General features: G+C 37.1%; 2 protein-coding genes across 5 annotated transcripts; one reads left to right on the forward strand and one right to left on the reverse strand.

Annotated features, from left to right (window-relative positions):
- Positions 1 to 15997: 15997 nt before the first annotated feature.
- LOC127256395 (protein yippee-like At4g27745) lies at positions 15998 to 18585 on the forward strand. 4 transcript variants are annotated; one of them, XM_051282394.1, is made up of 3 exons: positions 15998 to 16207; positions 16814 to 16937; positions 18135 to 18585. In XM_051282394.1, the coding sequence occupies exons 1-3, from the start codon at positions 16182 to 16184 to the stop codon at positions 18360 to 18362; spliced, it is 378 nt and encodes a 125-aa protein (XP_051138351.1). In that variant the 5' UTR covers positions 15998 to 16181; the 3' UTR covers positions 18363 to 18585. The 4 variants fall into 4 exon arrangements, with proteins under 4 accessions (XP_051138351.1, XP_051138349.1, XP_051138350.1 ...); XM_051282392.1 differs by having other exon boundaries at positions 16001 to 16207; positions 16310 to 16937; XM_051282393.1 differs by lacking the exon at positions 15998 to 16207 and adding an exon at positions 16239 to 16538 and having other exon boundaries at positions 16688 to 16937.
- A 91-nt stretch (positions 18586 to 18676) lies between these two features.
- LOC127256394 (pentatricopeptide repeat-containing protein At2g13600-like) lies at positions 18677 to 21350 on the reverse strand. The gene has a single exon (XM_051282391.1). It carries the CDS (start codon positions 21251 to 21253, stop codon positions 18698 to 18700), a length of 2556 nt encoding a protein of 851 aa, XP_051138348.1. The 5' UTR covers positions 21254 to 21350; the 3' UTR covers positions 18677 to 18697.
- Between the last annotated feature and the right edge of the window lie 478 nt (positions 21351 to 21828).

Consider the following 21828-nt stretch of genomic DNA (forward strand, 5'->3'; position numbering starts at 1 on the left):
AATTGAATATGTTTTTTTTATTAATTTACATCAAATTTATACTATTAATAAGAAAGATTCCTCAAAAATAGTTTTTCCACATATCCCTAAAAACATATTTTTCTAAAATAAATTAATATATTACATATATTTATTATTTTAATATTATTTAAACAAGTTTATGTACTTTATATAAAAATTATTTTTTCAAACAATTTAACTAAATAAATTTACACGTCTATTTTTTATTTTTTATATTATATTCAAACTTATTTTAGATTAAAATTAAAAAAAAAATCATATCAAAATTTATTATATCACATCATAGAATTATTCAAATCTCAAATGTAAAACTCAAATTCCATAAAAACACACTATTTAATATTCCCTCTTTCTCGTATAATTTATCTCTATTTTTTATTTTGGTCCGTTCCAAATGATTTGTCATTTCTTTTTTTGGAAATATGATTATACACTTTAATCACATTTTAATATTTAAATTTTATAATTTTTTAATTTTAATTAAACTATTTAATTATTTTAATCTTAATTTATAATTATTTTTACTATATCATAATTATTTTTACTAATACACTTAGGCTCTGTTTGGTTCAAATGAGGGGAGGAGAGGAAATTTAGTGAAAGGGAAGGGAGGGGAAGAGAGAAAAGAGAATATTAAAATTGTGACAGTATGGATAGCTGAATGCCTAAAGTCTAATTATATATAATTATATTAATTAAATAATTTAATGATATAAATTAACATAATTATTTTTTAATTATTCAGCTATGTGCTGAAATTATATTTTCAGCATTTGATCCCCTCCCAAATTGTAATAGCGTGTTTGGTTCATATAGAAAGGAAAGTAGGCGATGGAAGGGGAAATAATATTTTTGTTTTTGGTTGGACGGGGAAAAGAAAATTGAATAATTTTAACATTTTGCCCCTATATTATATAAATAAAGAAAAATAAAAGTATTTAATAAAATTTGTTTAATTTATTCATAAAGCATAACATAAAATTTATTTGTCTAATATAATAAAGCAAAAACTACATTATAAAGCATCGGAAGAACCAAACACCATATACATAATAACCAATCTGCATATTATTCATCTAAATGACGATCATGATTGTAAACTAACCACATTTGGTTAGTTATAGCATCTCTTACAAGCGCACCCTGAAAGAAAAAAAAAACTTGATAGAAAATATATATATATGTGATGATACATTTTTTTTATTATTATTATTAAAAATAACACCTCATAGTAATATAATTAAATAAAAAAGTATATAATACAACATCGAATATAGAAAAAATACATAAAAAAATACAAATCAATGTATGTGAAAACTAAAATGATAACCAATGTTCAACGTACATTTACACTCTGTGTATTTGATTCAAAATAAAAGTGACAATTCCAGACAATTCCTTGATTTCACCAAAACCTATGAAATAACGTAAAAAACCATATTAAATAGTAACAACATAACAGAAAATTATATATAAATTAAGTATATAATAAAAAGCATGTCTTATTTTATCATGTCAAATTCAAATCAACTTATATAAATTAAATTAATTATTAAACAAAATCAAATTATTTAAACATAATTAATTAAAATATATACTTTATTATAAAATAAATTCGATTAAATTTATTAAAAAGTATTTTAGAATGCATTTGAATTAAATTAATGTGATTTGTTTTAATTAACCTAAGTATTTATTAAAATCAAAATAAAAAAAAATAATTTTATATACAAGTATAACAATAGATATGGTAAAATTTATATAATGTTATAAAAATTTAATAAAATGTTAAAAATGGTATAAAAAGCAAAAATTGTTTAATAAAATCTCTCCCCTCCAAATTCCCTCAAATTGGAGGGGAACAAAAATATAAACAAATTAAATTCTCTCTCCTCTCAAAAAACTTGAACCAAATACAAAATTTTTTAGAATTCCATTCCTTTCCATCCTAAATCCTCGAACCAAACAGATCCTTATTAATTACTTACTTATTATTGTTTACCTAAATTTTCGGGTTTACATGGATAGAAATTTATTATATACGGAGGGAATATTGTTTTATAGTTTTATAAGTAAAAACTTTACAGACAAATAGATTCTTGACATTGATATGTTTTTATTACTATTCAAATGCACTTTACCAATAAATATATATATATATATATAAAACATATATATCCTTCGTATATACTATTTTCGTATCCTTGTGTGCTACATTATAGATACGGTATTTTAGAAGGGATATAATTAGTAGATAATTAAAACTATTAGTAAAAATAATTATCTTATAATATAAATAATTATAAATTAAGATTAAAATAACTAATTAGTTTAATTAAAATTTAAAAAAAAATTAAAAAATTTAAAATGAGATTAAAGTGTATAATTATTTTCCAAAAAATAAAAGTGACATGGTATGTGAGACGGACAGAAACGGCAACATAGAGATGATATGTGGGACGGTGGAGTATATAATATATATATATATATATATAATATAGTGTGTATATATGTTCTTGACCAACTATACTTATATAGTAAGAGATTCTTCACCTCCTTTCCTTTTCTGGGATTGATTCTTTAATTGTCAAACCCAATTAAGTTATATATATATATATATATATATATTCCACAATTATCTTCACGTGATCGATCATACAAGTGTAGTGTAGCTGTCCTGTTGGATTCTCGATCGCCATAACTCTATTATTTAATTCCATCAATTATTGTGATATAGAAACTTTTTATTTAGGATATGTTATCTTCTGGGTTTTTTCTTTTTTAATTTCTGTTTTTTTTATACTTTTATTATTATTATTATTATTTTTATAAAGTATACCATTCTTTTTATATAAAATTATAACACTATTAGAAAATAATTTGTCGCAACTAAATATATTGTCACGATATAATATTATAAATAAGAAAAATAAAAGATAGATGGGTGTATTTTTTTTGCTTGAGTTTGAGAAAATTTGATTTGAGTTTGATAGAAAAATAATATTTAATGGAATAATTTATGAGAAGAAAAAAATATATTTTTTCAAAAAATACAAAGTTCAAATAATAAAATTTAAAAAAATTTATCAAGAGAAACATACCCGGGATTTTATTGTGACAAATTTCAAGAACAAATATCTATAACATAAAAAATATTACTATATTTTTATATTTTTTGCTTCAAAATTCTGCAACAAAAGTAATTTTTATTAAGTTTTGTTGCAAATGTCTACGATAATACATTAAAATAAATAATCGCAAAAGTAATTAAATTGTATATTTTTATTGAAAATCAAATAAATTAAATAATAATAGAATTAATTTGACATCATAACCAAATATACCTATTATTTTTAATCATAAAAAGTATATATTAAGTGTAAAATACTATAAAAACAAATTTAGTTTTGTTCATGTAGTATTTTTTTTAACGATTTTTTACAAATATTATTTAAAATACAATACATATATTAATATAATATATATTTTATTTATTAAAAAATTAATAGTTTAACATAAAATAATATTTTTTATATTATCAATATAAATTTTTATATTTAAAATAAAAATAAAAAACACAATTATTAAAAAGACAAATTACACAAAAGCATAGGTGATTGTTTTAAATTATCTTGAACTTTTTTTTAATGAAGAAAGTGTATTGAAAACACAAAACAATGCTTATCCTAAAACTTTCATCCATAGATTGATTCCATATCGTGGTAATATATACACGCACAATTATATATACATTTCTTTTATTTTTAGATTCCTATCTAGGTAATGATTAGGATATAATCCTAGATTGAAGAATAAATAATATGTTTTATTTATATTGATTTTTTTTTTTAAAGTTTCATATATAATTTTTATTAATTTTAAAACTTTAAATGAACTCTGTCTGTAAATAGACCTGCAAGTCGGTGCGGATTCACTAAGCTTGTATGTTGTTTCTGATGTGATGCTGTTCATTTATATTGAAGTTTTGGATTTTCTTTTTTTGGTAAATTATATTTTTGTCTCGTATCTATCTTTTTATCATTTTAAAACTTTAAAACTATTATGTTTGAAAATAATCATGCAAATCATTGCTACCACATCGGCCCGTTGTTGCTGATGTGGCGCTGACACAACGCCACATCAGCAACAACGGGCCGGCGTCGTGAATCCGACGACAAATAATCATTTTAATGAAAAATTTTTACTTGCAAAACTATTGTCACATGCGATCCATTTAAAGTACTAAAACCATAAAATATCATATAAGATACTAAAAAATTAGTTTATCATTTTTCTTACCTAGATTGGATTGATTTTTTTTTATTAATGTAAATAGTAATATTTGTTATGATATACTAGAAGAATAAAAATTACTCCCTCCATCCAACTAGAAGTATACTTATTTTTATTTTCGGACGTTCAAATAATATTTTATTAAATATTTCATTTTTTTCTCACAAATATCTTTACTTTACATTATATCGTTACTTTTACACAAAAATAAAGACAAAAATATCGTTAAATTACTTTTAACTACTCATTATATTACTATTAATTTTTAAACACGGCTTCAAAAGCAAATGTTTACTTTCTATGTGAAATTTTTTTTAAAAAAATAAATAATAAAAAAATATTGTAAAAAGGTATAAAACCTCAAAGAAACCTACAAGTTTTAGATAATTTTAAAATATTAAAATATTGTATTTGATATAGTCTCTCTATTCGTGTCCACATTGTTGTTTCTGTCCGTCCCATATCCCATATAATTTTTCTTTTTTAAAAATTGATTACGCACTTTAATTTTATTTTAAATTTTAAATTTATTTTTTTTAATTTTAGTTAAACTAATAAATTATCTTAATTTTAATTTATAATTATTTATATTATAAAATAATTATTTTCACTAATATATTCTTAATTATCTATTAATTATATTTATCCTAACATCTCGTGTTTGATCTAGATATCCAACATGGGATAGAAGGAGTAATATTTTATAGAAAAATATATATTTTATGTAATTTTTATTTTTTTAAAAAAATTACATTAATGATTACAAAATTTTTAAAATATCTATTTAAACACCGATCCATTCCATTCCAACTCTTGGCAAGAGAGCAAGACACACCGTACCCTTCCCTTCCGCACATATAAATAATGGGCAGTGAACGCCAAGTAGAATTACACTTCCCTTCCCTGTAGTAATCAAGACATATACATACATATACCATATGTTTATTCTATAAATAATTAATTTATTTATGTATGTACGTAGTTTACTGATTGTGTGAAGTAGACATGGCGTGGTATTGGCTCGGCTCAGCCGCCGTCGTTGGCTGGCTGGCTGGCTGGCTGGCTGGTGAGCCGAATCAATATCACTCTTGTATGCTTTTCATTTTTTGAAAATATTTTTTGTGCATGCGCTTGAGATATATCATGTAAGTTTTTTATTTCGATTTCTTCACCTTTTTAGTACGGCTCATTTTGATTCTAACACCTAATCCATCTCCTTAATTATGGTCATTACACAAATAAGCACGATGAATTTGAAAAAAAAAATTGATTTAAATTTGATATGAAAATAATATTTGATGTGATATTTTGTGAGAAAAAAAATGTATTTTTATTTTTTTGAAAAAAAACAGAATCCAAATATTAAAATTGAAAGAAACTTTGCCAATGAAACATACCTTATATGTTTAGGGATTGTTTTAATGTGCTTATGCTGAAAATAATTAGTCAAGAACAGTGTTAACAATACCCCATGTTCTGTCTTTAAATAATAAATGAATGTTTATAAAAACAAGAGATTACAAATTAAAAATAATAATTAAAAAAAAATTATAATTGTTGATGTAATTTTTCAACAAAAATAAAGTAAAATTCAAAGATATAGAAAATATCCTTAAACTTGATTAATTAGTGCCTGAGATTAGGAATCTCTAAACACTGTATGATACAGAAAATAAACTGGAAAATAAAAGACTGAAATTTAAAGTGGTGATCCCCAAATCTGACTTTGCTTTGTTGAAGTTGATTGAAGATCCCTTGCCAAATGATGATCCAAATCCTTAAATATTCCCTGGGAAACCGTACTGAAAACCGTCACCCGAACGGTTACAACGTCTCCTTCTCAACCGTCTTCCAACCTTTCTTATGCTGACACGTGTCCCCAGCAGACCAAAAATTCCCTATATTTCACTCCTTGAGCCGACCACAGACCTTCCGCTCTTTTGGCCCGACTGCCAATCTACAATAGTATGGGTCCGACCGCCAATCCTCCCGACTTGCGAACCATCTGGCTTGAGGTCTTTCCGCCTTGAGGACTTCCCGACCTGAAAACCTTCCGACTTGAGGTCTTTCCGCCTTGAGGACTTCCCGACCTGAAAACCTTCCGACTTGAGGTCTTTCCGCCTTGAGGACTTCCCGACCTGAAAACCTTCCGACTTGAGGTCTTTCCGTCCTGAGGACCTCCCGACCTGAAAACCTTCCGACTTGAGGTCTTTCCGCCTTGAGGACTTCCCGACCTGAAAACCTTCCGACTTGAGGTCTTTCCGTCTTGAGGACCTCCCGACCTGAAAACCTTCCGACTTGAGGTCTTTCCGTCTTGAGGACTTCCCGACCTGAAAACCTTCCGACTTGAGGTCCTTCCGTCTTGAGGACCTACCGACCTGAGGTCCTTCCGTCCTAATGACTTTCCGTCTTGAAGACCTACCGACCTGAAGACCTTCCGACCTGAGGTCCTTCCGTCTTGAGGACCTACCGACCTGAGGTCCTTCCGTCCTAATGACTTTCCGTCTTAAGGACCTACCGACCTGAAGACCTTCCGACCTGAGGTCTTTCCGTCCTGAGGACCTACCGACCTGAAGTCCTTCCGTCCTGAGGACCTACCGACCTGAGAACCTTCCGTCCTGTATTTTCCTTAGAAATAAATAAATAAATTTATTTTCCTTGATTTCCTCACGGTGTCCTTCAGCCAGTTCAATCAACCCTATTGCCAGGCCCATTCTTCTTTTTTACCTTGGGCTTTTAACCTAATTCTAAATTTCGTACGTAACAACTTGCCCGCCGCCAAGGGACTTTCAAACGCCATTTAACAATCAATGTTTGGAAGTTCATAAATCACTACCCTCTTGAAAAACTCCCTTAGCAACTGCACCAGTTACTGAAACACTCCTGATAAACTTCCTTCTTCGCAATACAAGCCTGTGTGAATCACAATCCCAAAACATTCTAACTATGGCGAATCAATACATGCCTGCCCTTCCTTTCGACGGAACCCTTCCAGAAGGTTCGAACCCCCATAAATGGGTTCTGAATAATATGTGGTTTCAGGCAGTTTTGTTATCTGAAAAGGCAGGATAATACCTCTTCAGATATTTAGCATTAATACAATCATGTACTCTTCTACCTTCATGATTTACAATAATGAACGCGCCATTTCCAATATCTTTTTGAACAATGTATGGTCCTTCCCAATTCGGTGACCACTTTCCCAATTGATCGGTTTTCTTATATGTAGGAAGAATGGTCTTCCAGACTAGGTCTCCTTTTTGGAATGTCCTGTGAAGAACTTTCTTTCCATAACTCCTTGCTCTGATTTCACTCTGTTTCACACTTCGATCTATTGCATGGAGACGGTTAACATCCAAATCTTCTAACTGCTGCAACATAATTTGTTGGTATTCCTTTGTAAGATCACTATCAGTAAATTCTGTTCGGCCGGATGACACTCGAATTTCGGCTGGTAAAACAGCATCTTGGCCAAACGTAAGTTGGTAAGGTGAGAACCCTGTGGCCGTATTACTGGCATTTCTATGTGCCCATAAAGCCTGAGACAATAACAAATGCCACTTTCTTGGGTTCCCTTCAATCATCTTCTTTATAATCCCAATGATAATCTTATTTGCTGCTTCCGCCTGTCCATTGGCTTGGGGATAATATGGTGAAGAATGATGTAACCGAACACCGAATTCTGCCAAGAAATTAGAGAACTTTTCCCCTGTAAAGACCAAGCCTTGGTCGGTTGTTATAGACTGAGGAATACCATATCTGTAAATAATCTGGTTCAAAACGAAGTCTATCACTTCTTTCTGATCCACATTTTTCAAAGCAACTGCTTCCACCCATTTGGTAAAGTAATCAGTCGCGACCAAAATGAAACAGTGATGTTTCGATGAAGCAGGATGTATCTTACCAATAATATCCATAGCCCACGATTTAAAAGGCCATGGTTTTGCCAAGAATTGCAATTCGGTTACTGGCAAATGATTTAAGTTTCCATGTCTCTGACATTCCAGGCAGCCTTTTGCAAATTGTATGCAATCCTCAAAAATCTTAGGCCAGAAAAAACCCAAGCGATGAATGGCCCATCTCATATTGAGACCTGCCCGATGAGCTCCACATATCCCACCATGTACTTCTGTCATCACTTCTAGAGCTTCTTTAGATCCCAAGCATTTCAAAAGTAAACCTTCAAATGATCTCTTGTACAAAATTCCATTTATCAATTGAAAACGTAAAGCCTTCAATCGTGTCGCAATTGAAACACTCGCACCAGGATTCTGTAAATACAGGATAAGCTCTGTTCTCCAATCGGACACTGTTTCGCCATCGGACTTCTGTCCGATAAAAACTTCGTAATCGGGCTCCTGTCCATTATCCTCTTGCCCGACCGTAACCTCGCAGTCGGACTCCTGACCGATATCCTCTTGCCCGACCGCAACTTCGCAGTCGGGGTCCTGTCCGATATCCTCTTGCCCGACCGCAACTTCGCAGTCGGGGTCCTGTCCGATATCCTCTTGCCCGACCGTAACTTCGCAGTCGGGGTCCTGTCCGATAGTCTCCTGCCCGACCGTAACTTCGCAGATCGGGTCTGTCTTTCCTTCTATGCCCGACTTGACCTCCGACCACATATCCTCCAGAATTCCTTTACATGCCCTTTGAGCCAATTCATCAGCACGTTGGTTTTCTTTCCTCGGAATGAACTCAATTATTACTTCTGAGATTTTTGTCAGTAGCCGACTCACAATGTCCCTATATCTGCGAAGATGAGGGTAATTGCACACATATTGATTGTTTACCTGGTTGACTACTAATTGAGAATCCCCCCTTATGATTACAGACTGGACCTTCCTGGCAATTAAAGCCTCCAAACCCAAAATTAAAGCTTCATATTCTGCCGAATTATGGGTCATGGATTCCAATCGTAGTTGTAAGTTGATCTTTTGACCATCAGGTCCTTGCAAAAAGACCCCTGCCCCCGATTTGTTTCCAGAGGTAGAACCATCAAAGAACATCAACCATGTTCTGGTACTTATATAAGGCACACATCCGACCTGTAGATTATCCAGATATGATGCACAACTAAATGGTCGGACACTATCACAAAGAGAATACCCGACTTGTGAGAATTCTGCCAAGAAGTCGGCTACTGCTTGTCCCTTAATTGCCCTCAGCGGGGAATGTTGAAGATCGAAAGGAGCCAATTTGATGGCCCATTTCATGAGTCTGCCCTTCATAGTAGGTCTCTGTAAAATCAATTTGATGAGATCCACCTTTGATATGACCTCAACTCTTCTGGGCAGCAAATAATGCTCGAGTTTAGTGCAAGCGAAGACCAATGAATAACACATTTTTTCTGGCATAGTGTAATTCAGTTCTGGTCCTGTAAGGGTTTTACTGAGATAGTAAATTGCCCTTTCCTTCCCGTCATCACCATCCTGCGCCAATAAACAACTAACCACTTCATATGTATTTGCCAAATAAAGTTTGAGTGGCCGACCTTGTTTGGGAGGCATCAAGACTGGAGGATGAACCAATGCCTGCTTGATAGCATCTAAAGCCGTTTGTTGGTCGGGACCCCATTCAAAGGCAATTTTTCCAGCTTTCAACAATTTAGTAATGGGTCTGACCTTGCCAGCAGCATTAGAAATGAAACGCCTCAAATAATTCACCTTACCCAACAGACTTTGGATTTCTGTAACCGTCTTGGGTGACCGACTATCAAGAATGGCTTTAGCCTTATTGGCATCAATTTCAATTCCTCTCTCATGAACTAAGAATCCTAGAAAGCTCCCGGCTGATATTCCAAAAGCACATTTGGTCGGATTCATCTTCAACTTGTACTTCTTCATTCTTTCAAATGCCTCTTCAAGATCTCTCAAATGTTCGTCAAAACTGGCAGATTTAACTATAACATCATCAATATACACTTCCATAGATCTGCCAATTAAATCATGAAAGATTGAATTCATGGCTCTTTGGTAAGTTGCCCCTGCATTCTTTAACCCGAATGGCATGACTGTCCATTCATAAATACCCAAAGCCCCTGGGCATCTGAATGCTGTCTTAGGAATGTCTTCTTCTGCCAAGAATATTTGGTTATAACCTGCATAGCCATCCATCAGACTAAGGATTTTATGCCCTGCTGCTGCATCTATCAGCATGTCGGCCATAGGCATCACGTATTCGTCCTTAGGGGTAGCTAGATTCAAATCCCTGAAGTCGATGCATATCCTTATCTTACCATTTTTCTTGACCACTGGCACAATATTAGCCAGCCACTCCGCATAACGGCAAGGTTGAATGAAACCCACTTTGAGAAGTTTTTGGATTTCTTCCTTGATTTGAGGCATCAGATCTGGACTCATTCGCCTTGGAGGTTGTTTGTAAGGTTTACAACCTTCTTTGATGGGCAATCGATGCTCTATTAGACTTCTTGTCAAACCAGGCATCTCTGAATAATCCCACGCTAAACAATCAATGTTGTTTCTAATAACTTCAAGCATCATTGTTTGTTGCTCTTTAGACAAATAACCACTTAACCTGATCACTTTTGGAACCAATTCGGTTCCTAAATTAAACTCCAATAACGGGTCTTGTGATGAAGCTGTTGGTTCTGTTTTTTCTAATAAGTCGGGCCAACGAAATTGTTCATCTTCTTGGAGGTGAACATCCAGAATCTCTTTATTATTTTCTACTTTATGTAATAACTGCTTTAAATAGAACTTATTAATAAGAGAACTACATACTTCTAAAGTTGTATCTTCCATTACAAACAACTTATACAGAAATGGGTGTGGCTTTATCATGAGCCATACAATAAAGGTGTTCTTTTAATAGAACATCGAGTTCTGGCCAGTGACTTTATAACCCTTGTTTGGGTATTCCCTGGCCATATACAACTGAGACATCGGAGCCAAATGACTAGAATAAAACACTGACTCTTCCACTTGTTCTGTTACGTCGAATGGGTTGTCATTCGCTTCCATTTTAAAGACCTGATTTCCTTCCCAGAACATTAACTGTTGGTGCAAGGTTGATGGCACACATTGAGAGGCATGAATCCAATCTCGTCCCAGCAAAAGAGAGTATGTGGTATCTGCGTCCACAATAAAGAAAACAGTGGAAATTTTCTTTGGTCCGACCTCAATTGTGGCAACCATCATACCTTCAGGCTTGGTCGGCTGCCCTGTAAAACTTGTCATTTCGAATTCCACAGGGGACAGATCATGAATTCCTTTCCCTAGCTTCTTGAGAGTCTTCAATGGCATAACATTAAAGACTGCTCCATTATCCACGAAAACCTTTGTGATTGGTTTCCCACAAATGTGAGCATTAACATACAGGGGTTTCAAATGGGAGTTCGCACCCTCTGGAATAGGAGGAAACACAATTGAAGGTACTTCCGACTGAGGCTCAGAATCTGTAATCTTTGCCCACTCTGTTTCCTCTAATTCGCCATCTGCCAAGAATGCCCATAAAGGTTCGTCCATAATATCATCTACCAGACTCGCCCACGTCGGTTCATCACTCATCTGGTTAACCTCTGTCATTCGACAAGGGATTCGTGGTCCCAGACGAGATTTAACAGATCTTGAATTTTCCTCTGTAGGCACCACTTCTTCCTTCGTCTCATTTCGAGATTGAACCGTCAAGGATTCAATACGAAATTCTTCCAGAGATGGATTGATGTTGATCCGTTCACAATGTTGGCATCTAAAACCTTTAATTATTTCATCTGCCATTCCCTTACCTTTCCCCTGTCCCGACGAACTTCTTTTGGTATAGTCGGAAGCTCCTAATCCGTCCTTCGGTTGCTTTCCTGACCAGACCCGACTGGACCGACTTATTGGAGACTGAATGGCCGCTCCCTGCTCGTCGGTCGTTTGTTCTGTAAAGACTCTAATGGACTGATCTCCTGTCAAGTGGTCGGCCGCATTTTGTTCGTCGGTTCTTTGTTGCACTGCAGGAACTCGTTTCCCATACTTTGCAGCATACCTGCGTTTGGCATTGCGAATCTGTGTACGATTCATACCTGGGAAACGAGGATCTATATCAACGGGTAAAGGCTTTTTATTTCGAGCCCAATCGTTCCCGACTGAACCCGTTTTTCTGGTCGGGTGGTCTTTCACTAAAACCTTTTCCTTCACTTCCACGTTAAAAGAACCGTCTGGACGGTCCCATTTTTCAGCGACTGGCCTTTCAACAACCTTGAGTCGTTCTTCCGGTCGGCTGCTGTTTGGCTGATTCCCTTTCTTTTTTCCGGGACTAGTTTGCTCCCCTGTTTGTCCACTATTGACCGAACTTTTCCTTGTTTCCGAACTTGGTTGGATGTCAACCATTGCAGTTGTTAGTTTCGGAAATGGTTGCTGGTCTACACCTAAAGTGATGTATTTGAGCCGACCTGTCTTGATGGCTTTTTGAATTTCCTTCCTAAAATGAGTACACTGACTTGTAGTGTGTGTGAAAGAATTATGCCACTTACAATATGGTCTCCCTTTGATTTCTTCTTTAGTGGCAAGTCTTTGGCCCTTTGGAATACGAATCTGCCCATCAGTCAGTAGGATATCAAAGATTTCATCAGCTTTCGAACTATCAAAGGTCGGTTGCTCCTTTCCTTCAGATCCTGGTACTGGCTTCAATTTAGGACATACATACGGTTTTCCAGAAAGGATTTCGGCTGCCATCTCTTCTGACTGATTAAAATCAAAGTCGCATGTTTCTGTTCCCATACTCGCCATATGTTGGCCTCTATTACGCCTGTTATGCTGATCTTCCTCTCTGAACAAAGACTCTAGACGTCCTGCCTTGGATGCAAGATTTGCCAAATCCTCAACATCCAGGGCAGTGAGTGCCTTTCTTAAACGATTATGCATATTCCGGACCACTAAATTGGTCATCTCTTTCTCACTGATTACCGTAGGACATCGTCCCTTCATCAATCGCACCCTTTCTATAAACTGTGAAGCAGTTTCTTCTGGATACTGTCTCAATTCAAGTAAATCAGTTAAAGAAACAACTGGTAAAGGATTAAAGAATCTAGCGTGAAATGCCATTTCCAATCCTTCCCATGTCTGAATTTGTCCAGGAGGTAGACTTACAAACCATGAAAACGCCGTTCTGGTAAGAGACAAACCAAACAGCTGTAACTTATAAAAAGGGTTATTGCCAACCTCTCCTAATTGTGCTGTGAACCGACCAACATGTTCTATGGTGGAAGATCCGTCCTCCCCTGAGAATGCATGAAAGTCGGGTGGTCGAAAATTCCTTGGGAGAGGGTGTTCATGAATGATCCTTTCTGGGAAAGGTCTTTGATATGCAGGGCGGTTAGCCATCTGAGGAGTTAATCCATACTGATCCCTTAATATATGTGCAATCTCGTCAGGATCTACATGAAAGCGTTGATGATCAGGAACCTGGAACGGATCCTGCACAGGAATATGAATCGGATCATGTATATATCCTTCAGGCCTGTCCTCCCTTGTATTGTTCGGCTGCGAATTGGTAACCCTTGGTCCCAGTGGAACATTGTTGGGAAAAGTCAAAGGAGTTTTTCCCCGATCCATTCGGTTGGGATTTGTGGCACTTGGGAATGTACTATCCACGAATGATGGCCCTGCGAAATTTGCCTGTGGTCTGGACGGTGACACTCCTGGTGGCGTTTGAGTGGGTTGAAGACTAACCCTTGACAATGCTTGATCTATCATGTTCTGCAACTGACTCTGTTGCTCACGCAACATGTTCGTTTGTTGCTCACGCAACATATTCTGCATAACCAAGGTATGCTGGTTGTTCATTTGTTGAACATAAGACCACCAATCAGTTGGTGGTTGTGGGATGTCCCCGGCATTTGGCACAATGGGTGGTGGAACGGATTCTCCCACCGGTGTCGAAGATGCTTGCGGTTGTGACCCTGCCATATGGACCCTTCCGATGATTCGGCCGGATCTAAGACGTATGAAATTATCGCCGGAATTGGAATGAGCAATTTTGTCTTGCTCCCACTGTGGTCGCCAATTTGTTGATGTAATTTTTCAACAAAAATAAAGTAAAATTCAAAGATATAGAAAATATCCTTAAACTTGATTAATTAGTGCCTGAGATTAGGAATCTCTAAACACTGTATGATACAGAAAATAAACTGGAAAATAAAAGACTGAAATTTAAAGTGGTGATCCCCAAATCTGACTTTGCTTTGTTGAAGTTGATTGAAGATCCCTTGCCAAATGATGATCCAAATCCTTAAATATTCCCTGGGAAACCGTACTGAAAACCGTCACCCGAACGGTTACAACGTCTCCTTCTCAACCGTCTTCCAACCTTTCTTATGCTGACACGTGTCCCCAGCAGACCAAAAATTCCCTATATTTCACTCCTTGAGCCGACCACAGACCTTCCGCTCTTTTGGCCCGACTGCCAATCTACAATAGTATGGGTCCGACCGCCAATCCTCCCGACTTGCGAACCATCTGGCTTGAGGTCTTTCCGCCTTGAGGACTTCCCGACCTGAAAACCTTCCGACTTGAGGTCTTTCCGCCTTGAGGACTTCCCGACCTGAAAACCTTCCGACTTGAGGTCTTTCCGCCTTGAGGACTTCCCGACCTGAAAACCTTCCGACTTGAGGTCTTTCCGTCCTGAGGACCTCCCGACCTGAAAACCTTCCGACTTGAGGTCTTTCCGCCTTGAGGACTTCCCGACCTGAAAACCTTCCGACTTGAGGTCTTTCCGTCTTGAGGACCTCCCGACCTGAAAACCTTCCGACTTGAGGTCTTTCCGTCTTGAGGACTTCCCGACCTGAAAACCTTCCGACTTGAGGTCCTTCCGTCTTGAGGACCTACCGACCTGAGGTCCTTCCGTCCTAATGACTTTCCGTCTTGAAGACCTACCGACCTGAAGACCTTCCGACCTGAGGTCCTTCCGTCTTGAGGACCTACCGACCTGAGGTCCTTCCGTCCTAATGACTTTCCGTCTTAAGGACCTACCGACCTGAAGACCTTCCGACCTGAGGTCTTTCCGTCCTGAGGACCTACCGACCTGAAGTCCTTCCGTCCTGAGGACCTACCGACCTGAGAACCTTCCGTCCTGTATTTTCCTTAGAAATAAATAAATAAATTTATTTTCCTTGATTTCCTCACGGTGTCCTTCAGCCAGTTCAATCAACCCTATTGCCAGGCCCATTCTTCTTTTTTACCTTGGGCTTTTAACCTAATTCTAAATTTCGTACGTAACAATAATTATAGATTATATTTGGTATATATTTCAAACATATATCTACACTATTCATTTTGTAGTAAACACATACTATTTGTTCTTATACAAAATAAATCAAAATAGTTCAGGCAAGTCGTTGTTGTGAAGAGTGAACTTGTGACAATTTATATTTTAAAAGTAAAATTAATTTTTAATAGAATATATTAAATAAAAAATAAATATTAATATAATTCATTTTACAAAAAATTAATGAATAATAAAATTTGATCTAAGAATTCACAAAATATACACTAAAAGTGTGTTTGTTTGGAGAATTTCGGAGGATTTTCACTATTCACACAAAATTTTGCTCTAAAAAAATCAAATCAAATACTTATTTTTTATTTACTAAAAATTAATTTTACATTCCAAACACCAAGTCAATACTTATTTATATTTCAATCTTTTCGATTCTCAATTCAAAATCCAAAACTTCAAACAAAAATAAAAACAGAAGTGTGCCATTACTAAGAGGAAGGAAGAATTAACTCAAAAAATCAATTCAAGAAAATGGGTGTGGGCTTCTGCAGAGAAACAAAATCCGCACTCCTTCAGGAAATCGGGGTGTCACTTCCACTATGAAACGACAAAATTAGCATTTTCGTGCCGTTTCCGAGCAAGGAATCATGCTTCAATGGCGGCAGTTAATACGGTATTTCCTTATTTATTTATTTATATTATTTTCTTATTATTGCGGTTGAAGAAAGAAATGTTTTAACTTTTCCAACTATGGTCAATTCCATCTGATATGCAGTGCGCAGTTCTTTTCTATTATTATTTGCTCGCTGTAGACTGCTGTGAGTAGAACTCGTCCTGTCCTTTTCGAAACCAATCGATTGATTAATACATCGGTGAATTCTGATTTCTTGGGCGCTTGTATTTACCTAATCTTACAATCCGATTAGGCGTAGTTTTGGAATCAACAGATACGGTTGCTTTCGTGTTATGTTGCAGAATTGAGCACAGCGATCGATTCCTTTAAGGTGAAGAACACCGTCTGTATACGGTTTCATTTGCAATATTTTCCCTAATAAATTGTTGTGCCTCAATTTTGTCGATCGACGAGGCGTTTTACAGTTTATATTCCAGTTTTTGGCATTTTTTGCATAGAAATTTGTGTGTTTTGATGCAGTGATTTTGGACGATCTGTGAGCTTGCTATGATGTTTGCTAATGGCGGAAGTTTGGTTATATATTATCCTTAAATTATATTCAAACTTGTTGGGGCATTTTAATTCCTGTTTTCTGATACCGGTTAGGTTTTCTGTGCTCCGAGATATTGATCGATCAATGGGTGAATTTGTTGGCCCTCGTTTGTACTGCTGCTACAAATGCCGGAACCATGTTTCTCTTCATGACGACATAATCTCTAAGGCGTTTCAGGTAAAGCTTTGTCAGGTTATGAATGTTCTTATATCTTGTGGGGTGTCGTTTTCATGTTTCCGATGTTTTTCATGCTTCCCAAGTTGTGTGTAGAGTTTCGTTGAAATTTGTTGATTCAAGATTGCAAGTAGCTCAATAAACTCGTCGTTGTCTTGAGCATGAATGTCAGCCGCGTTTAGTAGCTTCATGTATCACAAATTCAATTTACTCTCGGGCTTTCACCTTATATATTCAAGCTGACGAACGTTGAACTGCCAAGTTCACTTGAGCTTGAACTTGAAGAAATAGGTTTAAGCTCGAGGTAAAGGTTCATGCTGTTTAGAAGGGATCCGGGCATCCAACCTAAAACTAATTGGTGATAGGTAGAGTGGCCCTTCACCCTTATATACTAGGGGAGTTTCTACACATTTAGCAATGCGTGACAATATTCAACACATGCTACTTGATCTTAACTTGATTTCGCCACAAGATTTGAGTAATTGTTAATGCCTAAGAAAACATAGTTCGGCCTTTTTGTGTTTCAAACTCAACTACAATGCATATTTCCTGATCCCCTGCTGAAATTTTTGTGGGGTTATATTGCCATTAGAGTTATGAAACGAGTTGAGTGAACTAGAGTATTTGTTGTTAGACCTTGATTCGAATAAGTTATCGGTACAGGTTCGATTTGGTCTTTTTTAGACTTTGAGTTAAAATAGCGGTTTGAACTCAGCTTGTTAAGCTCGAGCTCAGCTCATAATGCTCGAACTTGAGCTCGAGGTCGAGTTCGATTCGAAGTTTATGCATATTATATAGTTTTAATATATAAATCAATTATATTTAGTTTTATTTAAAATTTGTTATAATAAAATATTTAAAAATATAAACTTATATATAAAAAACTATAAATATTATATTAATATATAAAATGGTACAAATATACAATTACTAACGAGCTCAATCAAATTAACTACAAGAAATAATAATTTTGAGCTTGAGCTCAGCTCATTCATCTCTATAGAGTTGAGCTGTTAATGAGCTGGGAGCTTGGCTCGCTAACTACTCTATTTGTTTAACAACTGTAATTGCCATACATGCCGCACTTCTATAGCTATCATTTTGGTATGGCGATCTTCTTAGTTTCTTGGACCAGAAAAAAGTGTTCTAACCGGAAAGCATAACTTTATCTCATATCCAATGATGTGTTATACATCTCAGGGAAGACATGGCAGGGCATTTTTATTCTCACATGCGATGAACATTGTCGTGGGAGCGAGAGAGGATAGGAATCTGATGACTGGTCTCCACACAGTTGCCGACATAAGTTGTAGGGATTGCGGCGAAGTGCTGGGGTGGAAATATGAACGCGCTTATGATGCATCGCAAAAATACAAGGAGGGTAAATTCATTATGGAGAAGCCAAAAATTGTTAAGGAGAACTGGTAACTCTTGGTGCTTAGTAATCTGATGTACTTATAGCCATTCAAGTATTCCACACCATTTGTTGAAAGTGTCCATTTTGTACAGTCATGTGAAATTCATGATAAAAACTTTGTTGTCGTCTATATTTCTCATGTACTTGTCTTTAAGCCTTCGTTAGGGTTGTCTTTAGTCGTGTTTTTCGCTGAATTTATAGTAGAAATTGCGTTGGTTTACTAATTGGGATCGCAGGATCGCATGGTTGGATTTATGTGTTAGGGGGCGACGAAGAACTTGTAAGAGTTTCACAAAGGGCAGCTCGATCCTTCGAATGCTCCTTAAGCTGTAAGTTTTACATTAACTTAAAGCTCTATCTGTTCTAATCTCATATGCGCTGTTAAGCTATCCAACATGTCGTAAATCTCCTTCGCTTGCTTATGAGATCTGCTGCATGCCGTAAATACGTGTGTTCCATCTTTGTCTTCGATCCAACTGCACCCCGGAATCTTATGCATTTCCTCGTTCTTCATCCGCTGTCTTAGCTCGCCGAATTGACGCCATTTCCCTGCAGAAGCATATAAGTTACCCAGCATTACGTAGTTCCCCGAATTATCCGGTTCTAACTCTATGAGTTTACGTGCAGCTATTTCTCCCAGGTCGAACTCCCTGCGGCTAATACATCCTTTAAGAACCGCGCCCCAAATCACAGGGTCGGGTTCCACAGGCATTTCCTCAACTATCTCGTGCGCTCGTTTGAGCTGCCCCGAGCCACTTAACAAGTCGACTACACACGTGTAGTGCTTCAATCCCGGCGTCACCCCATACGCCGCCATCATGTCGAGGAATTCAAGTCCGGCTTCGACAGATCCTGCGTGAACACACGAAGATAGAACAGCGAGGAAAGTCACCCGGTCGGGTTTAGCTCCGTCAGCTAGCATTCTTCGGAAGAAGGCAATTCCATCCTCTCCAAATCCATTCACGGCGTATGCATTTAGCATTGCATTTTGGATTACCAGATTTCGATTGTTTGCCCATTTGTATACCTGTTTCGCGTATGTTATTAACCCGCATTTCGCATACATATCTATCAGGGCAGCTGCAATGTACTCGTCCCGTTCATAGCCGCGCCGGATTGCAAATCCGTGCGCTTGCTTGCCGCGTTCCACGGTAGCTAACCTCGAGCACGCAGGCAAAATAATTCCTACGCTGTAGATATCCAGCCTCACCGGGAGATCGGAAAATAACTGCAACGCGAGCTCGTGATGGCTGTTCTTGACTAATCCCGCAATCGCCCTGTTCCAGGTATGTACATTCGGTTCAAACCCATCGTCTCTCATCTCTTGCATTATGCGTCTTAAGCTATCGATTTTATCGCAACGAGCATGTCCCGAAATCAAGGCGTTCCATATAACGACGTCCCTTTCAGGCACCCAGCGCAGCGCTCTCTCCGCAGCTTCGAGATCCCGACATCGGCAGTACATATCGACCAATGCAGTGCCCACGAACAGGTTCGTTTCGAGACCTCTGACTATGCAATAGGAATGGACGGCTTTTCCCAGTCGTAGAGAACCCGTCTCAGCGCAACCGTGTAGAACACTACCCAACGTAAACGAATTGGGTTCGATCGCGCCTTCCGACATCAACTCCGTTACCATCGTTACAGCCTCGTCGAACATTAAGTTGTCGACGTACCCCGAAACCATCGAGTTCCAAGTAATCAACCCCTTCGATACCCCTTCATATTCCATTGCATCGAACAAAGCCTTCGCCTTTGCGACGTCTCCATCGACACAATATCCCGCAATCATCGTATTAAAGGACACTTCATCTCTCCCGGAAAACCTCAAAAACACCTCAAAACTCCTTCCCATGTCGCCGCACTTACAATAAAGATCGATCACTCCGTTCACTAGATATGTGCTCGACATATATCCCCGCCTCATAATGTACCCGTAGATTTCCTCCCCGAGCCTCGCCTTCCTCAACCTACAACAACCGGCAACGACATCTCCTAAAACCCGGGCATTCAGTTCGACTCCCGATCGACCCATCTTCCTCAACACCCCAACGGCGTCCTCGTCGTATCCGTGATTAACCAATCCACCAATCAAAGCACTCCATGTGGTGTGATTCGGATTCAAAAAACTCCCCTTCAAGTTCATCATCTCATCCAAAACCTCTATCCCTTCGAACAACTTCCCGTTACGAACACAAGCCATGATCATCAAATTCCACGATACGCAATCGGTGTTTGGCATGTGCCTGAAGGCCTTCTCGGCGTTGCCGAAGCTCCGGCACGTTCCGTACATGTCAATTAATGCATTTCCTACGTATGCATGGCGTGCCGCCCCGACCTTCACGGCGGCACCATGCAACTGCCTCCCCAGCTCTGCCCCGCCGCAGCCGCGGCAGATTTTGAATGCCGCCGGAAAGATGAAGAAGTCAAGGCCGACCCCATCGTTGATTAGCCTCTCTAAGTAGGAAAAAGCTTCTTCGAAGAGATTCTCCTGCAAGAGAACGTTGAGAATGGCAGTGTAAGTATAGAGATTCTTTTCAGGCATTTCGTCGAACACCTGAGCCATATAGTCCGTACGGCCGCACTTCCCGTACATTTGGAGCAGCTTCGTCTGCACAAACTCGCGGCGGCGGAGGCTGGCCTTGAGGAGATGGGCGTGCAGCTGTTGGCCGAGCTCAAGGCGGCTGCAGGCGTCGAGCGCCGCCGCGTAGGCGGTGGCGGTGGTGGTGGAGTTGAGTAATGGAAGAAATGTTGCGAGATGAGTAACATGTGGGGTGTTTATTGCCGGAGATTGGGATTGGGATTCGGCGGGCAGCGGCGGGCAGTGGCCGTGGAGGAGCATGTTTTGATTTGATATGATGATATCTTCTTCGTGTCCCTGACCGTGTTTTTTACCCGCCATTCATTCTTGCAAACAAGAAACCAATCAATCAAGGCTGTGGTTTGAGATATTTATGTATTTTTTTTTGCTGTCGCTAAATTTAAATTTATGTATAGATTATTTGCGGTATATAGTTTTATTTATTTTAAAAATATATTCATATTTTTTTAATAAAATATTATATTAAATACTACTTCATCTCTCTCTCAAATTTACTCTTATTTTATTTAAAAATAAATTTATCTCATTATTAATTTTGCTAAAATTAATAAATCAATATTTAACTATTATTCTTGTTAACACTTATTTACAATAAATTTCACTATATTTATTACATTCTCTCTTTAATTTTTATTTTTTATTAATTTTTTTAATAAAATATTTATTCTTCTTAATTTTATGTTAGGATACAAATGTTCTAATTTTTTACGTAGGAAGTAGTATTATTTAAGCAAAAATTTAATTTTAATTCTATTTAAATGAAAAAGAAACACACTCCGAAATGAGAAGGCATGCAGGCAAACAGGATATCTATAAATAGCAATAGGCAGGGGATGGATGACCGATACATCAACCAAAACCCAATGCCATCCTAA

The sequence above is a fragment of the Andrographis paniculata genome, unplaced genomic scaffold (genome assembly GCF_009805555.1).
Source record: "Andrographis paniculata isolate CXL003 unplaced genomic scaffold, ASM980555v1 Contig55END, whole genome shotgun sequence".
NCBI lineage: Eukaryota > Viridiplantae > Streptophyta > Magnoliopsida > Lamiales > Acanthaceae > Andrographis > Andrographis paniculata.